The sequence below is a fragment of the Durotheca rogersii genome (assembly GCF_024521655.1).
Source record: "Durotheca rogersii strain YMJ 92031201 chromosome Unknown GGS23scaffold_19, whole genome shotgun sequence".
Classification (NCBI taxonomy): domain Eukaryota; kingdom Fungi; phylum Ascomycota; class Sordariomycetes; order Xylariales; family Xylariaceae; genus Durotheca; species Durotheca rogersii.
Window position 1 is genome coordinate 85,942 of NW_026251250.1, and position 18,625 is coordinate 104,566.

The 18,625-nt window shown below is 58.1% G+C and overlaps 3 protein-coding genes across 3 annotated transcripts; 1 reads left to right on the forward strand and 2 right to left on the reverse strand.

Moving 5' to 3' along the window:
- The first annotated feature begins 244 nt into the window (after window positions 1-244).
- Window positions 245-3,039, forward strand: GGS23DRAFT_577169 (ABC1-domain-containing protein). Its single transcript, XM_051516906.1, has 3 exons — window positions 245-997; window positions 1,093-1,243; window positions 1,308-3,039. The coding sequence occupies exons 1-3, from the start codon at window positions 669-671 to the stop codon at window positions 2,625-2,627; spliced, it is 1,800 nt and encodes a 599-aa protein (XP_051369844.1). The 5' UTR covers window positions 245-668; the 3' UTR covers window positions 2,628-3,039.
- A 1,940-nt stretch (window positions 3,040-4,979) lies between these two features.
- On the reverse strand, window positions 4,980-5,252 carry GGS23DRAFT_598664 (uncharacterized protein; the record flags this gene model as incomplete). Its single annotated transcript, XM_051518816.1, has 2 exons — window positions 4,980-5,046; window positions 5,110-5,252. The coding sequence occupies 2 exons, from the start codon at window positions 5,250-5,252 to the stop codon at window positions 4,980-4,982; spliced, it is 210 nt and encodes a 69-aa protein (XP_051369845.1).
- Window positions 5,253-14,138: 8,886 nt separating this feature from the next.
- Window positions 14,139-15,320, reverse strand: GGS23DRAFT_577180 (recombination protein Rad52). The gene is made up of 2 exons (XM_051516907.1): window positions 15,164-15,320; window positions 14,139-15,100 (listed from the first exon to the last, which is right to left on the reverse strand). The coding sequence occupies exons 1-2, from the start codon at window positions 15,169-15,171 to the stop codon at window positions 14,410-14,412; spliced, it is 699 nt and encodes a 232-aa protein (XP_051369846.1). The 5' UTR covers window positions 15,172-15,320; the 3' UTR covers window positions 14,139-14,409.
- Window positions 15,321-18,625: the final 3,305 nt, after the last annotated feature.

The following is an 18,625-nucleotide window of genomic DNA, read 5'->3' on the forward strand; positions in this document are numbered from 1 at the left end:
TGCTTTGCCAGTGCCCTTAAGCGGGCCCTAACGCGTAAAGCGGTAGGTACATGCCATTTTAATTGAATACCGGCATGTACCTCAGGTACCTCTGTCTTTGTCACCTCGGGTGCCTGGCAGGCGGCGCTTGGCAGGTGGCGCTCTCATCCGGTTAGATGCATACTCCCATCGCGTGTTTACTCATACCTGTTTACCGGTCCAAGCCACATCACCCTCTTGGCTGATCCTCATCACACCACAGTCAGCCGGGGCGGCCCAGCCTCTTCTCCCCGTCTCACTCCCTTTATCCCGTCAACCCCACGCACACAACAAAAAAGACACCCCTACCCCTATGACGCCGAGGTTCACGACGGACTGGGCATCCAACTCCGGCCTATGGGTGAAAAAACGACGGTGAAATTTTATTAGTTCATATTTAGCTCTGAGATCCCAACATAATTCGCGATTGATTCGACGGCTTCCACGTTCACGGGCCAACCTCGACGATATCTCCACTGCGCCAGCCGAAAAATAAAATAAAACAAAATAAAAAGAACAACATGTCTCTATCCTCGCCTAGTTGCTCATAAGGATCCAGTCGACTGAATACTCTAGCTAGCTGTCTATCTATCGGCCCGCCACCAGATTCCGTGCATGTTGGCGCTGCAAATGACTAGATTCAGGTTATCATGAAATGCCTCTCCGTCAACTGGCTTGGCCGCATAGCCAGCAACCGACGAACATGGGCCTGCTCGAATTGTCGCATCCAGCAGCTGCTGCTTGCCCGTGCTAAGACGACACAACATCACCCTCTCGCCCGGCGTTACGCCACCGATTCCTCGCGCTATTCGCGGCGGACCCCTAAGTCTACGAGAACAAGGGTTACTATCTTAACTGCCGCCGCCTCCGCCGCAACCGGCGCCGGCGTGTTGGCCTTTACCGACGAGATCAAATACGGATATGATGCGGTGGAGCGGACGGGCAGAGTTGCTGCCGCCCTGGCGATTTGCATCAACGAGTATGTCTCGACGTGTTGTCATCATCTTCGCTTGCTTCTCCCCAAGGGCGTAGAGAAAAAAAAAAGATGGAGAGAGAAAACTAACATGGCTCTAGCTACCGAACCTCTTTGAACCAACGAGAGGTAACCGACGACGCCGGGGAGCGGGAGGTCATCCTGGACGCATGCCACAAGAGATGCGCGGTGCGAACACTTAAAGTCCTTGAGAAGAACGGGGGGATATTCATCAAGCTGGGGCAGCACCTGGTATCTAACCCTAGGCCCTGACCGTCCCCGTATCGATAACCCAGACGGCTAACCTACGTCGTAGAGCGCGATGACATACCTACTTCCGCGCGAATGGACCGAGACGTTCATACCACTTCAGGACAGGTGCCCCGTATCTTCGTTCGAATCGATCGCCGACATGTTCCGGCTCGACACTGGCGAGGAGCTCTGGGACTACTTCTCTGAATTCGAGAAGAGCCCGATAGGCGCCGCGTCCCTTGCACAGGTGCACCTGGCCACTATAAAGGAGACCGGGCTGAAAGTCGCCGTCAAGGTCCAGCATCCGGGGCTCGCGCAGTGGGCGCCCCTCGACCTCGCGCTGACCAAGTTCACCTTTTCCACCCTGAAGAAGTTCTTCCCGGAATACGACCTCGAGTGGCTCTCGTCCGAGATGGAAATCTCGCTGCCGCAGGAGCTCGACTTCCAGCGCGAAGCCGCCAACGCGATCCACACCCAGGAGTACTTCGCCCAGATCCCCGAGCTGCCGCTGGTGATCCCGGAGGTGATCTGGGCCAAGAAGCGCATCCTGGTGATGGCGAACGAGTCGGGCCGGCGGCTCGACGACCTCGACTACCTCGACGCTAACCACATCGACCGCGACGAGGTGTCGGCGGCGCTGGCCCGCATCTTCAACGAGATGATCTTCGGCCGGGACGCGCCGCTGCACTGCGACCCGCACGGCGGCAACCTGGCGATCCGCAAGGCGGCACCGCGGCGGCGCGGCGGCGCCAACTTCGAGATCATCATCTACGACCACGGGCTGTACCGCGACATCCCGGCGGACCTGCAGCGGGCGTACGCCAAGATGTGGCTCGCGGTGCTCGACGGGGACATGGCGGCGATGCAGCGGCACGCGCAGGCGGTGGCGGGGATCACGGAGGCGCAGTTCCCGCTGTTCGCGAGCGCGATCACGGGGCGCGAGTACGCGGTGGTGCGGTCGTCGATCGTGACGGCGCGGTCGGAGGCGGAGCGGTCGTCGATGGGGCGGTCGCTGCAGGAGGGCCTGCTGTCGGACCTGGTGACGATGCTGGGGCAGGTGCCGCGCGTGGTGCTGCTGATCCTCAAGACGAACGACCTGACGCGCAGCCTGGACGAGAACCTGCGGACGCGCCAGGGCCCGGTGCGGTCCTTCATGATCCTCGCGCGCTACTGCGCCCGCACGGTGCTGCGCGAGCAGGTCGACGAGATCCGCGCCCGGCCCGGCAGCCTGCTGCGCCCGGGCAACGCCCTGCGCTTCGTCGCCGCCTGGCTGGGCTACCTGCGCGTCGAGCTCAAGCTCGAGGCGTTCGAGCTCTGGCTCCGCGTCAAGAGGCTCGTCGGGCTCAGGACGGCATATTACGAACGTGCTACGTTAGGATCATGATAACGACGACCACGAGGATTCGAATATCGCGCAAGCGTTCCCGAAACGAACTCTCCTGCGTCCAATTTTTTTCTGGTTCTCTCTCCCCCCGTCCCCCTCCCCCTCCGACTCCGATAGACATATAGATTCCTCGATAGACAGTCGGCCACCGGCGGTTAGACGCGGGCTGGCCGGCTGATACGTGCAGGTGCACGACGCGCCCTAGGCGGGACGTCGGGTGAGGGTGTACTGTACCGGTAGAAGAACTGGGAAGGAGAGGGGGGAAAAAAGAAAAAGAAGGGGGGAGGAAGAGGGGGGAGAGGGGGAGAGAGAGGCGTGCCGGACCATGTATTAGATGTCTGCCCGAGCGGGGGGGACGACGTCGTCCCTCGGCGGGTATAGTGTAATACCTAATATCAACAATACTGCAGTAGCGTGCGCCCCCCCCCCCCCCCCCCCCCCCCCTTTCCCCCCCCAGCCTCAGCAGAACGCAGGCGGCGCGAAAGTGACCCCCGGCCCACCGCGGCGCCCCGCCTCCGTCTCCGCCATGCCCCCCCGCCCAGCGTCTGGAAGTCAGGCGTGGAGGGGGGGCTTTTCCGCATCGCGGCCGCGCGACGGAGCCGGGACGCGTGAGGCTTTTCTTTCTCGCGCGCGCGCGTGTTTTATGCTCTTCCCCTCTGGGGATTTGGCGGAGTGTTACGGTGGGTCAGCGGGAGACTGTCCTTGGTTCCCCTTTAGTTGCTCGAGAGAGAGAGAGATTGGGTTCTAGTCATTGAAATATCTAGATCTTTTTTTTTTTTTCCCTTTTCAGTTTGGCTTGGCTTTTCACTCGTCGGACAGAGAGGGGGGCCTGCTTGTAGGTCTGTCTGTGTGTGTGCGGTCTTTGAGATGCTTTGCCGGCTCAAGCAAGGTAGAAAACTAGGAATATTTTCTCGAGATAATCCCCGATAGCTCCTATTAATACCCCCGGTTTGATTCTCTATTTGGGTTAGGCAGCCAATCCGGCCCGGCGTTTCTAACTATTGGCCTCTATGGGAAGATCGATATACGTAGACAAGGTGACTGGCGGGTGTTGGGGAGGCTTTTCATCTCGTTGGCTGCGTAACCTGTATAGCAGTTGGTAAGATTGCGATTAGTGGACTCAAAGAAAGCGACTACGAAGATTCACGTGTGAGATAGAGGATGTCGGCACATGAATCACTAAGCATGAATTTCCCATCCCGCCGTACTCTGCTCCTGGTCCAATCGCTCTGCGAGAGAACCCGGGTGGACATGTCGCATATGGGGTTGGCATCATTGGTCCGCCGGCGATCCTTTGTGAGCGGTTCTCCTTAGGCGTTGCCAATGAGAAAGAGAAACATCGCCCCAGCCTCTCATTAGCCCGCAATGCCTAGCAACCTTCTGTTAGGACAAGGCTGAGGGTCCCATGTTTCTCGGTGCGTGTGGAAGTGGCCCGGCGATGAAAATCCAAAACAGAGATTATCATCATCTGTAGTCTTTATCTCTCATCTCTGAATCGCGGCGGTATACTCAACCGGCGTCCACTACTTAGGCCTCAGCTCATCTTGAGCGTCGATTGGTGAAGACTAGGCCAGGTTGACTTACACGCACACTTCCTAGACAGAGGTGACTTAGTCTTGAGCTCACACAAAAGGCAGACCGCGTGTAACGGCAACATGCAACTCGGTCGCGAGCCAGCATACATACGTACAACACCACGGAGTGTATTCAAATACGGAAGAAAGGCATTCTAAACTCTCCTGCCTGACATCTGCGGTGAGACCCTAAACCGTTAGGGGTGCAGATAAGACTGGGTACTGATGTGGCTAATTTGTAGGTATAACAATCCGTCGCAATTCATTGCCCAAAGTTCCTCACCAACGAGGACAATGGGCCAGGCCATACCATGAGACGATTGAAAAAAAAATTTTGAAAAGACAAGATTCCGATGGACGTGCTCCGGTAATATACTAGATGTGTAGCATCGCATTGGGTTATGCATGAGTAACTCGAGTCTTGCTGCGTGTTGCAGCCCCGCGGCCGGGTCGATCATCGGTGGCGTGTATGTGTGCGGGTGGCGTGGTTATGTGGATTTATGTAGTGCCAGTGTGAGTGTGTGTGTTGTTGTGATGATGCAGCAACTCGGACTGCGCGATGCGTCGGTGGATGTGCCCAGTTACGGCGCACTAATTCACCTGAGAAAAATCCAAGTCGTAAAGGGGTATCATGTTTCAATTATCCTCCCTCCAATTTCCGGTAGGCGTTCCGTATACCTCGCCCTCGTCCCTCGTTTCCCCCCATCGTCTTTCCCTTACTACCACTGCATAGAGGGGGCTACTCCTACTTAGGTACTGAGCGTAGCGCCGGCTGGCCTCAGCGACCACCCCACCTCCAACTTGAACTTGACGGCGGGGACGCGGGGCCATGGGCGCTCGAGTCGCTACGGTCGCTGTCCATAGAGCGCTTCTCGGGGAGGGTGGGCGAAGGCGAGCGACGGGAGTACGACGACATGTATGTCGTAGCGGGAGTGATGGTGGCAGCGTTGGTAGCCGGACTGCTCAGCGGGTCGGGGGAGGTCTGGCGCGTCTGGAAGGATTTGTAGATTTGCTTGCACAGGTGTGCAGACATGGTGTAGGTGGGCGACATGCTGGCGCAGGTTGGTGGTGGAGGGGCGAGCAGCACCTCAAGCCAAGTAAAATAATATTGTGGACGGTGACGCGTTCAGGACAGGATACGGGAGAGTTGCTAGGCGCGATACTCGGTCGTGGGTTGGCAGGCGTCGAGGCTGGAGAGAGAGGGGGGAGAGAGAGCAGCAAGGAAGAGCCAAGTATTTAACAGAATAAACGGTCCGCTCTTTTACAAATGCCAGTCAAGCAGGAATATGGCTCGATGGGAAGACTTGGCACCGCAAAAGAATAGAAGAGAGGAGCGACGGTGGTGGGTATATAAATGGAGTAGGTAGGTAGATCAATACACGGGTAGACAAGAGGAGGGTCCAGCACAGGAGTGGGCCTGACGAGATAGGAAGAGACAGGGAGGGAGAAGGGGGAGGAGGAGAAGGGGGGGAGGAAGGGAACGGGAGCAGTCTTGGTCGTAGTATTTAAAGGAATGGCCGATGAGTCTGTAAGCAATGCGGGCTGCTAGCAATTACCCTAGGCAGAGAAGTAAATAGGATCGCAGGGAGGACTCTGACGAGGGTCAGTGACGAGAAGAAGGTCAATCAATGGGCAGAGAGCACGCGGATATGGGACGGGAAGAATGGCTTGGAGGAGAGAAGCAGGGAAACAAATGTGCGATGGCCGATTCGAGAGCCGAGAGGTACGGGACGAGATGGAGGAGTATTAGGCGTCGGCAGCAACTGTAACCCCCCTGGTTTGCGCACCCGACGAGCTCAACAGGGGAGAGAGGTTACAGCGAGTTAGCAGCCTGTCATATGTACCCTACAGGCTTTACAGGCTGCCTCTCAGCACCTGCCTCTCAGCACCTGCCTAGCACCACGGCGACCCCTCTCCCTCCTACCTCCCAGGTAACTAACTGCCCAAAGTGGACTGGCAGGAGGGAGGCACTTTAAGGGACCTGCCAAGCGCAGTACTACCTATATGTATACGCAGTACATAGTGGGTATGTACACGCGTAGGCTAGGTACCCACCCGCCTCCCCGTAGCAGCACCCGTCGAAGGCTTCGTCCGAGGTATCGCAGTACGCGGAGAGGATGTACGTGTATGAGCAGGCGCCCGAAGGGGAGAGAAACCCGGCCGTCCCCGCCCCAGCGAAGGCGCGACCGAGTCAACCCACTCCCCGCCGCTCCCACTCTCCCAAAGCAGCTACGGCGGCGCGCAGCGGCCAATAGGCGGCCGCATAATCTTCATTACACAGCAGAGACACGAACCTTACGTACCTCTGCGCCTACATTATGACCTGATCCGGATCGTACGACTTGCACTACCCACCCGCACCACCTGGAATCGCTCGTCCCGAGCACTCTGCTGTCCTGTCCTGTCCTGTCCTGACCCTGTCCTGACCCTGTCCTGTCCCTCTCTTCGTCTTGCTGCCTTTTTTTCTTCTTCGCCTGGTGACTCCGACCCTAGTTCTTCTCCCCGTCCACGTACTCACACGCTGCAAACGGCATAAGCCCTCGTGAGTCGCACGATGCCCCCCCCAGACGGTGAGCAACGATCGAAATTGGCCAGCCTGAAGCCACGTCTCAACCTCGGGTCTGGTCAGGGCCCTCTAGCAACCCTGAGAGCGTGCGATCACTTAGCTACTGTATGAGTATTCCGTATATGTTTATACTTACCTAGGCACCTAGAGATAAGTAGATTGGTGTCTACGTGTTGCGTTTAGCACTGTCGTATGTACACGTCCCTTACCGACAGCCACTTGTAGGTGGTGGGGTGGTGTGTATTAGCCGCCGCGGCGCGCTTGAGCTCTCTGTTCTGTGTACTCGGTAGAGACGTTAGGTAGTGTCGGCCCCGCCAGCCGGGTTTTCCCAAAGGGGAAGAAGTCCCAGGGAGAAAGACGGGCCCCGCCCGACCCCTGCCGTGGGTTGGAAAGGTCCCTCTTCAACTTCACAGGTGCGCGTACTCAATCAACACACGTGTCTATGGGGAATCGACATCGAAAATAGGGGAAACTCCCCCTGCCTCCCGGCCTACCGAGACTCATATGTCCAGTAACACCATCGAGGAATGGATGATCCGTGGATTCGTGGAACCCACCGCCTGCAGGGCCGACAGCAACAGGTGAGAGAACAGGTGAGAGAGGCCGTCGAATGTCGCGAGGCACAGACATTCGATGCGACGCCCAGGGCAGGTTTACCCGACAGGCGTCTCCCTCTCTCTCCCTCTCCAGCGGACCTACATGATGTATGTCTGGAACGTACGCGAAGGCGTACCTACATCGAGCACGCGAGTATGTCAAGCGTGCATGCGTCTCTATGCCTACGTGTGATATCTCCGCATCGCTCGTCGCGCACGGTATGTGCTAATCAATAGCCACACCTCTCCTTCGACGCTGCCCACCCGCCCAACTCGCACGCCTCCTCCCGGGCTTGGAAGCATATGCTGGGGACGAATTGCCCATATAATAAGGCTTCGCGAAGCCTTCGGTAGTTGAGGCCAGCCTGCCTGTTCTTCCCACCCCCGCAGGCGCAATGATGTCCCGCCTGCCCCGGTAAGTTTAAGCCAGCGTAGGGCCAACCGTAGGGCTCGTCGTCGTCGTCGCGGACCCCTGTCTTGGCTGCGCCAACGTCATCGCACACTAAACTGAAGCCATCCTCAATCGTCACCAGCGACGTCGAGCGCATCCCGATACGGGCTGCCCCGGCTACTACTGCCCCTCTCCGTCTCATAGGCCGACACAGCCTCTCGCTACCCACTACGTATTATAGCGTAGCCGTAGCAGCTTTCCCTCGTGGCAGCTTTCCAGGTTCGAGAGCTTGCGGAGACGGCGCCGTCTGGTTGCTTCTGGTAATCGGTACCAGATTCCCTCCTCCTTACCCAAGGGGCCCGCTACATGCATGTCTGCACCCTACGAGTACTAACTAACCGCATCCTTTGCCGTCCCATCGAACGATGTGACTTCTAACCCTCTCGGTTCGATAAAAGCCTCTGGCCGCATTGTTACCATCTCCGCCCTAGTGTATTCCCTCTCCCCTCTGATGCAATCATTAACCCCGGACGCTATCTCCGGCAACCAGCTAGTATTTTAGGAATAGGAAACTAAAAACACCCGTCAGATGTTAGAGAGCCATCGGTGCCGTCGGCAAAGTTGGGATTTCGTGGTGGGCGTAAAAGTAGAGAGGGGCGATACGATGGAGTCAAAGCTGAAAACGCGATGCCGGCGTTGTCTTGGTCAGAAATAATCCTCATCGGGTCACAATCGACCCATATCTCCTCTGCGAACATGCAAACGGAGAAACTACCACAGCGATCACCTCTATCTGACTCCGACCAGACTACCCATTTGCCTCTCAGCCAATTGTCTCGCATGCGAAAAGTCTTCCTCACTAACCTCTCGAGTCGCCCAGCTACATGCCGCGCCAGCTAGACGAGAAGCCGACCTGGCGAGCTCCGGCCCCGCCTAGCGGGAATTATGCCATGACACCTCTGCATGGTCTCATCGAAACCCAGCCTAGATAGGTACCTAGGTACTACGCTGCGAGGTACCTACCTTAGGTACCGACCTCCACACAAGACTGCTGGCAATCACAACCCGACACGGATACCGAGCTGGGAGGAACACCAGGCTCCGCGATAGCTTCACTTCCTATGCGTTTTCACAATGGCCAATACTGCCAAGACGCAACCACATCCTCTCAAGGTCGGTCCAGTACCCTAGGTACCTAAGTCTACGCGAATTCGGTAGGTAGGTACGTATCGCAAGGACAGTAGGTAGGAGATCAGTAGGTTACTTAACGAAGGATAGGTTCGATTCCTAACAGCGCTATTACTTGGTAGTCTTCGCTATGTTAGCTCATCTGTAGGAGGCTCTACCTAACGTAGAGAGCTACATAGGTACTAACATTGTTCACTGGGAAAATGTCAATTTTACCCCTAAGGAGTGTGTACCTGCTAGAGGTAGCTCTACAAGGCCCGCCTACCTGTCCTGGGCACCTCTAGGTACCTCCCTAGGTTAGGTACCTACCTAGGGTCGATATCCAGCTTTGCCTTAGGTAGGTAACTTATCCGGATTCCGACTACCTCCATAACGAACTTGACGCATCCTTCATAACTGCCTAAACCCGAACTGCACGCAACCGGAAGGCAGCACCTAGGTACTATTTCCACCCTTGAGGAAGGAACAGATAACCCAAGATGAGAGATACCATTATTCGGCGAGAGGTTCTCGGTGCCGTGCTTCTCAACCTTCACTTTGCCAATGTTGAAATGGCCGAGAGGCGTCCGCCCCATTCGGCGTCTTCGGACGCCCCCCTCAACACCGGCTGCTTCCCTTCCTTTCCGCGGTAAGAAATGCGAATTGCATACGCGAATCCCCTTCGCAGGCAACCGCATACGCAGGCCAGCCCCCAGCTGAGGTGGATGCCGAATCAAGAGTCGAGGAATTGCCGTCATGCGCTGTACGCAAGCTCCGGGTAGGCTAGGACGGACGGCTCGAAGACGCCGTCAGTAGATCAAGGAGGGGCGGCGGCCCTCCCCTCGGTACGAAGGTCCTAAAGGGGCTTGCTTTCCTCGCGGAGTGGGCTTCTACTCCCACCCGAACCAGCAATCAACGAGGTCTTCCCCAACCACGCGAGCCCAGAACGAGAGATGTCTCTACGGCGATAGACGGGGACCCTCCGTCAACCTCTTCGGACCCCGACGTCTTCTACGACCGCTTGGGAAAAGTGGACCAAGTCTTTTGTCTTGTACGATCCAAACGTAGTGCTGGATGACACTCCCACCGTTACGAATTGCCGTCACTAGACAGGTTGCCTGCCGTCTTATGACGGGTGACTAGGGCCACCGAGCTTCACCGACGGCTAAGGGTGCCTTTCTGCAGGAGTTAGACGAGATACTGCTTGACTATCGCATCTGCGGTGATTTCCGTGGAGATCAGGATGAGTTTCTAGGGCTCCCTAGCGACTCGGGTGCTCAGACACGCCGTACACAACCTCCCGAAGGCGGCGGTCGTCTCCGTTGGATCCGGTGGTTGGGCTGCTCGGGCTCGGGCTCGGGACCAGAGAATCGCCACGGTTAGACGACGGTACGCCTCACACAATACACGCCGACCTCGCAGATGCGCACTAATGCATACGGGTGGTATACAGCGAACTTTTCGCTGCAGTCGGGATAGTAGTAGTAGTAGTAATTCACGCCCGCAGGGAGGCTATCCCGTGACCTCCCGTAAGGTGCTAAAGGCGTGCTAGGCTAGGGCTAGGTATTTACAGCTCTTGGCTACCTACCTATCTAGCAACTCATATCGTCGCTGCGCGATCCGCGATCCAACCTATATCCTCCCTCCTCCCTGCGAGGGCAGTTCCCAGTACGTCTCTCTGTCCTTGGTCTCTGCCGGCGATATGGCTATATGCTCAGGGCTTAGGAGCTGTCGATCATCTCCACCGACAATTAACCTCTTACTTAGGTTCCCAAGTCCCTGGCCGTGAACGGAATATACTCCAGGTGGACCTCCAAACGGAAACTACCGGATTTACAGATGGAATACATTCACAGTCCAGCGTATCCGGTGACTTCGTCCAGGCACGAACGGGAGACCTTCAGTGTGCTAGACTGGGGCGATAGCTAACTACGTTCCTACACGTGTCACCTACCTCCACTTTTTCCACGGCAGGATAGGGTTAAGACGAGGATGGTTGTTACAAAAGGAGGTCCTAGGTTGTCACATCTATGTTAAGAGATATTCTCAGGGGTACGGCTCGGTCGTAGGGCTATCGGGTTTCGTGTCAGTTCCTGTCAAAGTAACCAATATTCCCGTAAATTACCCCGATTTAATACCGCTTTGCGGATCCGGCTGCCCTATCGAACCGCGAACCTTCACATCCTCGGATGGGAATACGCCAGGTAGTCTTGTTCACGCCCTCATCTCAAGTTCTAGTCGGGGACTGCTAGCCAACCTTTCCGACCTCTGCCAGCGGCCGTGCTACATGTTACGTCGCGACCGCGAAGCCATGGACAAGATCCAAAACCCTCGAAAGCGATAAGAGTCATTAAAGGTTCGTGAGTCTAGGGGAGGAGAGCACTATATATGTTATCACCTAAGGACTCCCACCTATATAAGCCTGTAAAACCCCTGAGGGAAACGTAGGTGTCTACATTTTCATGACATTATATATTTTAAATTACGCCAGCCTCTTCTAGGTAGCCGAATAGCTAAACATGGCCCCTGAGGGTGTGGATGGAGAGGCACAATTCATGATCCTATTCCGTTTCCTCCTTATCTGGTGATGGAACCCGGGTGCGTGTTGCCGGAACAAGCTAAGAAGGAGGTATACCTTCCTAAGGAAACATACCTCATATGTATGAAGAGTGCCCTCCCCATCCCCAGATCTACTTAGAATATCGTCGTATCATATGCCTTTGTATATGCCACGAGACGCCCGATCTCATCGTTCAAGGCCGTTCGCTGGTGGTAGTCTTAGGAATTACGGCGCAGCCCTTTGCCAGACGCCGGAAGGACATTACTGGCTACTCATTTTCTCTTCCGAGACCCCTCATAAACACTAGCACCATTACCGAGGCTGAGACGAATGTCCTGGTCTGGGCCGTTCGAAAGCCTAGTAACTAAAATGCCTGGTTACAGTTTCGTTCACGGGTACACAGCGTCAGCTCGTATTACCCCTCGGGTCGAGGAAGGGTCGCCTCGCAGAAGAGATTTGTTAGCCGAGGGACGGCATGTTCGTCCAAAATTTATCGTGTATTGATAGATTCACTCTAGTAAACAATAGTTGCTACCAAGGTGAGCCTATGATATCCCGCGAGAGATATAGGATAGGGCGTCCCGCGTGGGAATGTAGGACCTCGTGGGACGATCGCTACCGGTCATAAAGCCATCAGGGACGCCTTGAAGAAAGGCAGCACCTCACGCCCTCGAATCTGTTCCCTAGCCGGGTCCGGGATCTATTATGATGACTTGCTATCCGAGCCGCCAACATGTTAACGCGGACGCCTTGTCGCACCTTCATCCGCCTCAGTCGGATGACCGGTGACGGCACCAATCGTGAGGGCGAGACTAGGCCTAGCTCCTGGGTTACCGTGTTATTTGTACCACCCCATACCTTTGCCATCTTCTACATTCCCTACCGCGAAGCTCAGAATAGTGTGACGTGGAAAGCAAACGCATATGCGAGCAATTGCGCCGTCAAAACAGAGAAGTGTGGGCGTTTACATATATACATGTAGTGGCATAGTATAAGGAAGCAGGAGCTACAGGGGCAACTGGCCCCTTTGAACGATCGACTCCGAGAGCTAGAGAAATATCGACGGCGATGAGATCGAGGACCCCAGCACCCACTCCAGGATTGGTAGAGGCTGAAGAGCTAGATACGTTGAGTTCATTATTCGTATACGCTGGCTATCGCGAGAAAAGAGCTGGGAGAGGGCAAGGAGACAGATAGGAGAACATATACATAGAGGTTCTTGTAATTCCTAATTCTCGTCACCGGAGACTACTCAGTTGCGCCGTGAAATGATGACATACGCTGGGGTATGTCGCAGGTATACCCAGCACAATGCTCACAAACAGCCTAGACAGAAGGGAGTTCTAGAAACGTGCTGCCAGGGGGATATCGTCAATAAACATTCCGCACGTCACAACCCTCAAATACAAGTAAGTGCTTGAATTGCCGCGAGACCACGATCTTTAACGGGTGAGATGTACGCCTGGCAGCTACTACGTTGCCTTTCCCCTATGGCCGTCGCCCTGATCAACCACAAAGGGACAAATAGCCGGGCCACAACACGATCCACTGCCGCGGCGAACACCACACGGAACAAGAGTACGGGAGCGAAAGCGGCGTCGAGAGATAGTAATTCGTCTAATATACCGTGTCTGGGCGATGCATGCCCTCCGTAGCTAGCCAGTTCCCTTTCCCTGCCGCGGCCCCGAGGCCGCGCACACGACCACGACATCCCGACGCCTCCCCCACCAGAGCCCGTCCGTCCGCTGTCGGCGCGCCCCGGCGACGCCGCCGGCACAAACTAATAGAGAGAGAGAGAGAAGCAACACAAAACGCCAGACGCCGAGCAGTGCCCGCTAGTGGGAAAGGTGGTGGTGGGGGGGAACTCGGACCGGCCTACGAAGCCGTCCGCAGCCGTCGCTGCGTCCCCATCGCAGCAACAAGTCGAGCCGGGGCCCCCGATGCCTCTTTTTATTAACCCTATGTACGCGCGAACCTGGGACGCGCCGCTCACGTGATTTTCTGCCTTTTCGCGTCGGCGGCGGCCTGGGCGGGGGGGTTGGTCGAGACCTCGGAGAGGGGGGGGCGGGGGTGGGGGTCGGGGGGCGCGGGGGCGGGGCGCTTGACGGTGAGGGGGCGGTACTGGCCGCGGTTGGCGAGGGGGCTGGCGGCGGTGGCGGCGGCGGCGGCGGCGGGGGGCGCGCCGATCTGGCGGGCGTGGTGGAGAGGGGGCCCGGGGCCGGGGCCGGGGGCAGGGTTGCCGACGGCGGCGGAGGCGACGCCAAGGAGCGGGCGGGCGACGGCGTCAGGGCCGGCCAGCGGCTCCCCGTCCCGCTTCACCGGCGCCACGTGCTGCCCGGTCTTGGACACGGGCTTCGACGCGCTGTGGTCGATCCCCGGCGTCTTCCGGATCGACGGGCTCTCCGCGTGCGGGTTGAACAGCTTCAGCCCGGCCTCCGGCAGCAGCGCCGCCCCCGCCGGCGCGTCCTCCGCCAGCTTGCGCACCGAGCGCGCCGAGAAGAAGGATACCTCCTCCGGCACGCCGTTCGGGGGAGGCGTGCTTGTCCGGCCGTGGGCGGCGGCGGGCGGCGCTGGGTGGTTGGGGTGGTTGGGGTGGGTGGGGGTTCTCGCGTGTGGTTGTAGGTTGGGGCGGCCCTGCTGCATGGGTGCGCCTGCGCGCTGAGGCGGCTGGTTCGGCCCGGGGGCGGGCCGCGACGGCGGGGGATTGGGTCGCGACGGCGGCTGCATCGGCCGAGGGGCAGTCTTGGGTGCGTTCGCCGCGCCACCGGCGCTGGCGGGTAAGGTTGGAGGCTTCTCGCCCGAACTCGTCTCGTGAGAGGCCGACAGGACGACTTCGTCGGGGTGCCCGTCCTCGGTGACGCCGAAGTCGGCCATGTCGAAATCGCCGAATTCTTCGTCGAGCGCGTCGGAGACTACACAGGTAAGCTATCAGCATGCCCTGCGGTAGCTGCAGCTGGGACCAAACCTACAATCCGCGCTGGTTTTCTCGGAACTCCGCTCCACGAGGTTCTTGGGGTCGGCCTTCAGCACGACAGGCGTGTCCTTCTTTGCATAGTCGGAATGGCGATGCAGGTTCTCCTCGTTAAACCTGACCGGGCCGACCTTGATCTTGGTGACCTTGGACAGGTAATCCTTGTCGTAGATGCAGTTCCCGAGGACGTTGCCGAAGTTCCGCAGCGTGCGCTTCAAGGCGTCGGTGGTCCCCTCCTTCTTCGCCTTCTCGAAGGCGGCGGCCTTGCCCTTGCAGTTCTCGATGTGGCCGTACCCGATGTCCTCGTGGAACGTGCCGTCGCGCAGCGTGACGCGGACGATGACGGAGAGGCCGAGCGAGACCTTGAAGGTTTGCGGGTGCTCGTCGACGAAGTCGACCTGGATATTCTGGATGCTCGAGGACCAGCCGTTGAAGCCGAATACCTCATTGGCGAGGGCGATGCACTTCTCGGCGGCGATGTAGTGGACCTTTTGGCCGGACGGGCCGCTGCGCGCGGAGAGGTACTCGGGGCCGAGCTGTTTCTCGAGGCGCGCTTGCAGCGTCGCGATTTCGACGGCGGTGAATTCCGAGATACGGGGCTTGGCCTCTTCGAAGGGGTTGACGATACCGCTGTGCTGGTCTCCCGGACTGTGAGCCGACGCAGGGATTGCGGGTTAGCGAAGACGCGCCGAGGGGGAACAGGGGGCATACGCTGGCATGGTGTCGATTTACGAGGGTGGACGGGAAAGCATCGAAGTTGTGAGCATGATAAGCTGAAAACAAAATAAACCGGCTGGTGGAGGTGTGTCGTCCTCGTCCTCGGGCAATGCTGCCTTGTTGCTTGTGGGCTGGGATACGGAACGGGTTGGGACGCGAGAAGAGGCACACGGGTACATGCCCGAGGGCGCTAAGCCGCCGGTTCAGATTACATAAGACGCGTAGGCGGACACCAGGTCACCTGACATGCGCGTTGCAATATCACGTGATGATGGGTACGATAAGACCGGTAAGCACAAACCCCCCTTACTGGCCTACTTTTCTGCGGACAATATGTGCATACCGGATTCTACGGACTGTTGGTGTATCCTGCCTGCGCACAACACTGAAAAGTTGGCTTATTAGGGGAAACCTGTTGATATTCCCCTTCTACATTATCTACTACGTGCTACCTACTACCATTGTACAGCTCTGTGCTTCAACCTGCGAAAGACATGGGTAGGCTTTGTGAGGTGCACGATGGAGATGTAATTTTATGTCCTCACAGCCTTCTGTCACCCAGTGTCTGCTCTCACTAAGTCTAGGTGCCACCGAAGGGAGAAAGACAACGGGCATAACGCGATGAGGCTAAACTCATACCTGCCCATAGATGCCCGCAACATGCTCATAGGATTTTTCCCAATCCGATGGTCCAGCTCCTACCTAGGACTCTAGAGACAGACGCTCTCTAACGTGAAATCGTATGGCGGGCAATTGCCAATATGCGAGAGTCGGACCCTACGTTCGGACGAACGGCGGGAGGCACGAGATGGGAACATGCCAGACAGAAGGCTAACACCAAAGCAAGACGCCACGCCGGAAACATCAGCCAGCATGAGGAACCGGCGCCGAAGAAAAAGACGGCGGGAGAGCTACGCGCTGCCGCGTGAGATCGGACGCCTTGACCACTCAAAGGTAGCCGCTTTGTGTCTGTGACGCAAATCAAATCGTGGAGGCATCGGTTCACGATATTTCTGCTTCCTTCTTCTCCTTCGGTATCTAATACGTAGGAGAATAAGCCAATTTGAAACGATGCGGCTCCTCGGGATAGGAACATACATGCTCCTTAAAACGCGGCTGTCCCGTTCCCGTCATGTCGTGGGCGGATTTTCAGGGGCGTCTCGCAGGTCGCCTTCAGCCCCCAACGGCATGACAACGCCGCATGAAAGTAGGCAAACCCCGTTGTACGGCTGCTGCCAGAACTGAAGCGACCTCTGCATCGAACAAAAATAGTCGACCCGCCAGCCAGCCAGCATCGTATTAATTCACATCTATACCCCACCGCCGTCGTCGTTGTTATCATGGATCCGCCGCCGGCCCCGATCGGGCTGTCGAACTACTAGAACCTCGGCTTGCGCTGTGGGATGTGCTCGATGCCCGACTGCGCGCGTAGTAAGCCCCTTCTGCTGTGCGGCGGGTGCCGCGCCCACGTGTATTGCGGCGCTTTGCCCGCGGCCTACGTGCTCGGCGCCTTACAGGAGTTTAACCTCACCTTTCGCTACGCCCAATACACGTAGTCCGAGTGCCCGGCCGCCCTCGAGGTCGTCAAGGAGTATGCCGGGGTTTAGGACAGGGCGGGAGAGGGGACGTAATACAAGGGAAACAAGAGAAAGAGATAGAAAAAGCTGTTCCTGAGCACGCGAAGCATTTTACCGCGAGTTAATACTACGAGCCTCCAGATGTGTTGCTCTCGTCCCTTTTAGAACCCGATCAGACGTCTCCGTTGCATAGGGAGACGGGGCAAATAAGCGTGTAGCGATGATTAATATATACAGGGCCTAGTTGTATTATATATAAAGGACGGCGAGGTAAGGGAGAAGAAAAACATGGGACGACATCATAACGCGTTACGAGGCTACACGAGGTTACGTATACGGACCCATACATCAAGTCATTATCACCGCAGCGTCGAGCATATATGCTTTCGGGAACCTAACAGCGAAGACCGCCACGCGCGCCTCGGGGCGCTACAACTTAGCCTTCCACACGCTCTCGACGACCTCGCTCTCAGCGAAGGCGTAGACGACGCCGCGGGCGCCCTCGACGGTAGCGCGGACGAGGGCCGCGCCGCCTCTTCCGCCGCCGCCTCTTCGCGCTCGCACCACCTGGCTCCGGACCAGCACGGTGACTTCGGCCTCGCCGCGCGGCGCCACCAGCGGCCGCAGGAAGCGCGTGTTGGTGTAGGCCGAGTAGGACCGCAGCGCCAGGTCGCGGTGCAGGTAGCCGACGCGGCCGCACACCGCGTCCAGCAGCAGCGCCAGCACGCCGCCGTGCGTCGTCCCCGGGATGCCCTGCAGCGCCGGCCCCAGCGTCAGCACGTCCACGTGCACGGGGAAGCGGCTGCTGTCGCCGTCGCCGTCGTCTTCCTCCTCCTCCTCCTCCTCCTCCTCACCCTCCTTCTCCGCGCCTCCTCTCTCTCGCGCGCGCCGCCGCGCCGGCCGCCGCACCGCAGGCAGCACGCCCGGCGCCGCCAGCAGGCTGACGTGCCGCGCGAGCCCGTCGCCCCGCGCGAGGATGCCGCCCAGCACCGGGTCGCGGCCGGGGTGCGCGGACGTAGCGGCGCCGCCGCTCAGGTCCGGCGCGTAGGGCCGCACGCCGGGCCGCGATACGATCTCCGCCACCCACGGTACCGCCGTCAGAAAGTGCGCAAGGTCTGCTGCCGCCGCGGCGTCCGCTGGCGCCCACGCGAGGATGTCGTGGGGCTCCGGCTGCACCATCGCGTTGGGTGTGTGTGGGTGCCCGACGTAGGAGAGAGAGAGAGAGAGAGTATATAGGTGTGTATGTGTCGGTGAGCGTAGCTGGGCAGTCCGGGTGCGGCGTGGATCAATATTCTGAACTGTAGAGGGAGAAGATGGGATGGAGGCGAGAGGAGCGACACGTGTGTCGGCGCGTTCGGCGCGGGCGCGTGCCAAGGAACCGACTGGCCTTTGCGGTTGATGCCCGCCTATGGTAGGTAGGCTAGGTAGACAGGCGGCCGCCTCAACAAAGAATTCTTTCTCCGCCTTTTTGTTTCGGCGAGGGCGCTGTCGGACCCGCGGCGGCGCAGGTATGTGTGGCTTGGGGCCAAGGCCTGCGATATAAACACGTTGACCGGGATGGATCTCTCGATCGACCGGTGTGTGGGCGAGGGGGCGAGGGGGCGAGAGAGAGCCGCCGCCATGGAATGCGCATACGTAAGTGGCCATATAGCCCGGCCACCTTCGTCTATTAGCCCTGGCAGACGCGGGCTGCGGGAACCCCGCCCACGCGATGCTACCCTCTCTCGCCTACCCTTCCTCACCCTGGTCGTGTCTAATATTTTTAGCCCCCCAGGGGCGTTGTCCGCGGACGGTCTCGGCTCTTCGTCCCTGGTCCACGGGGGGTCTGTCTGTCTGCTACCCACCCTCGCGATAAAAGGCCTCACGTACCTACCTAGTT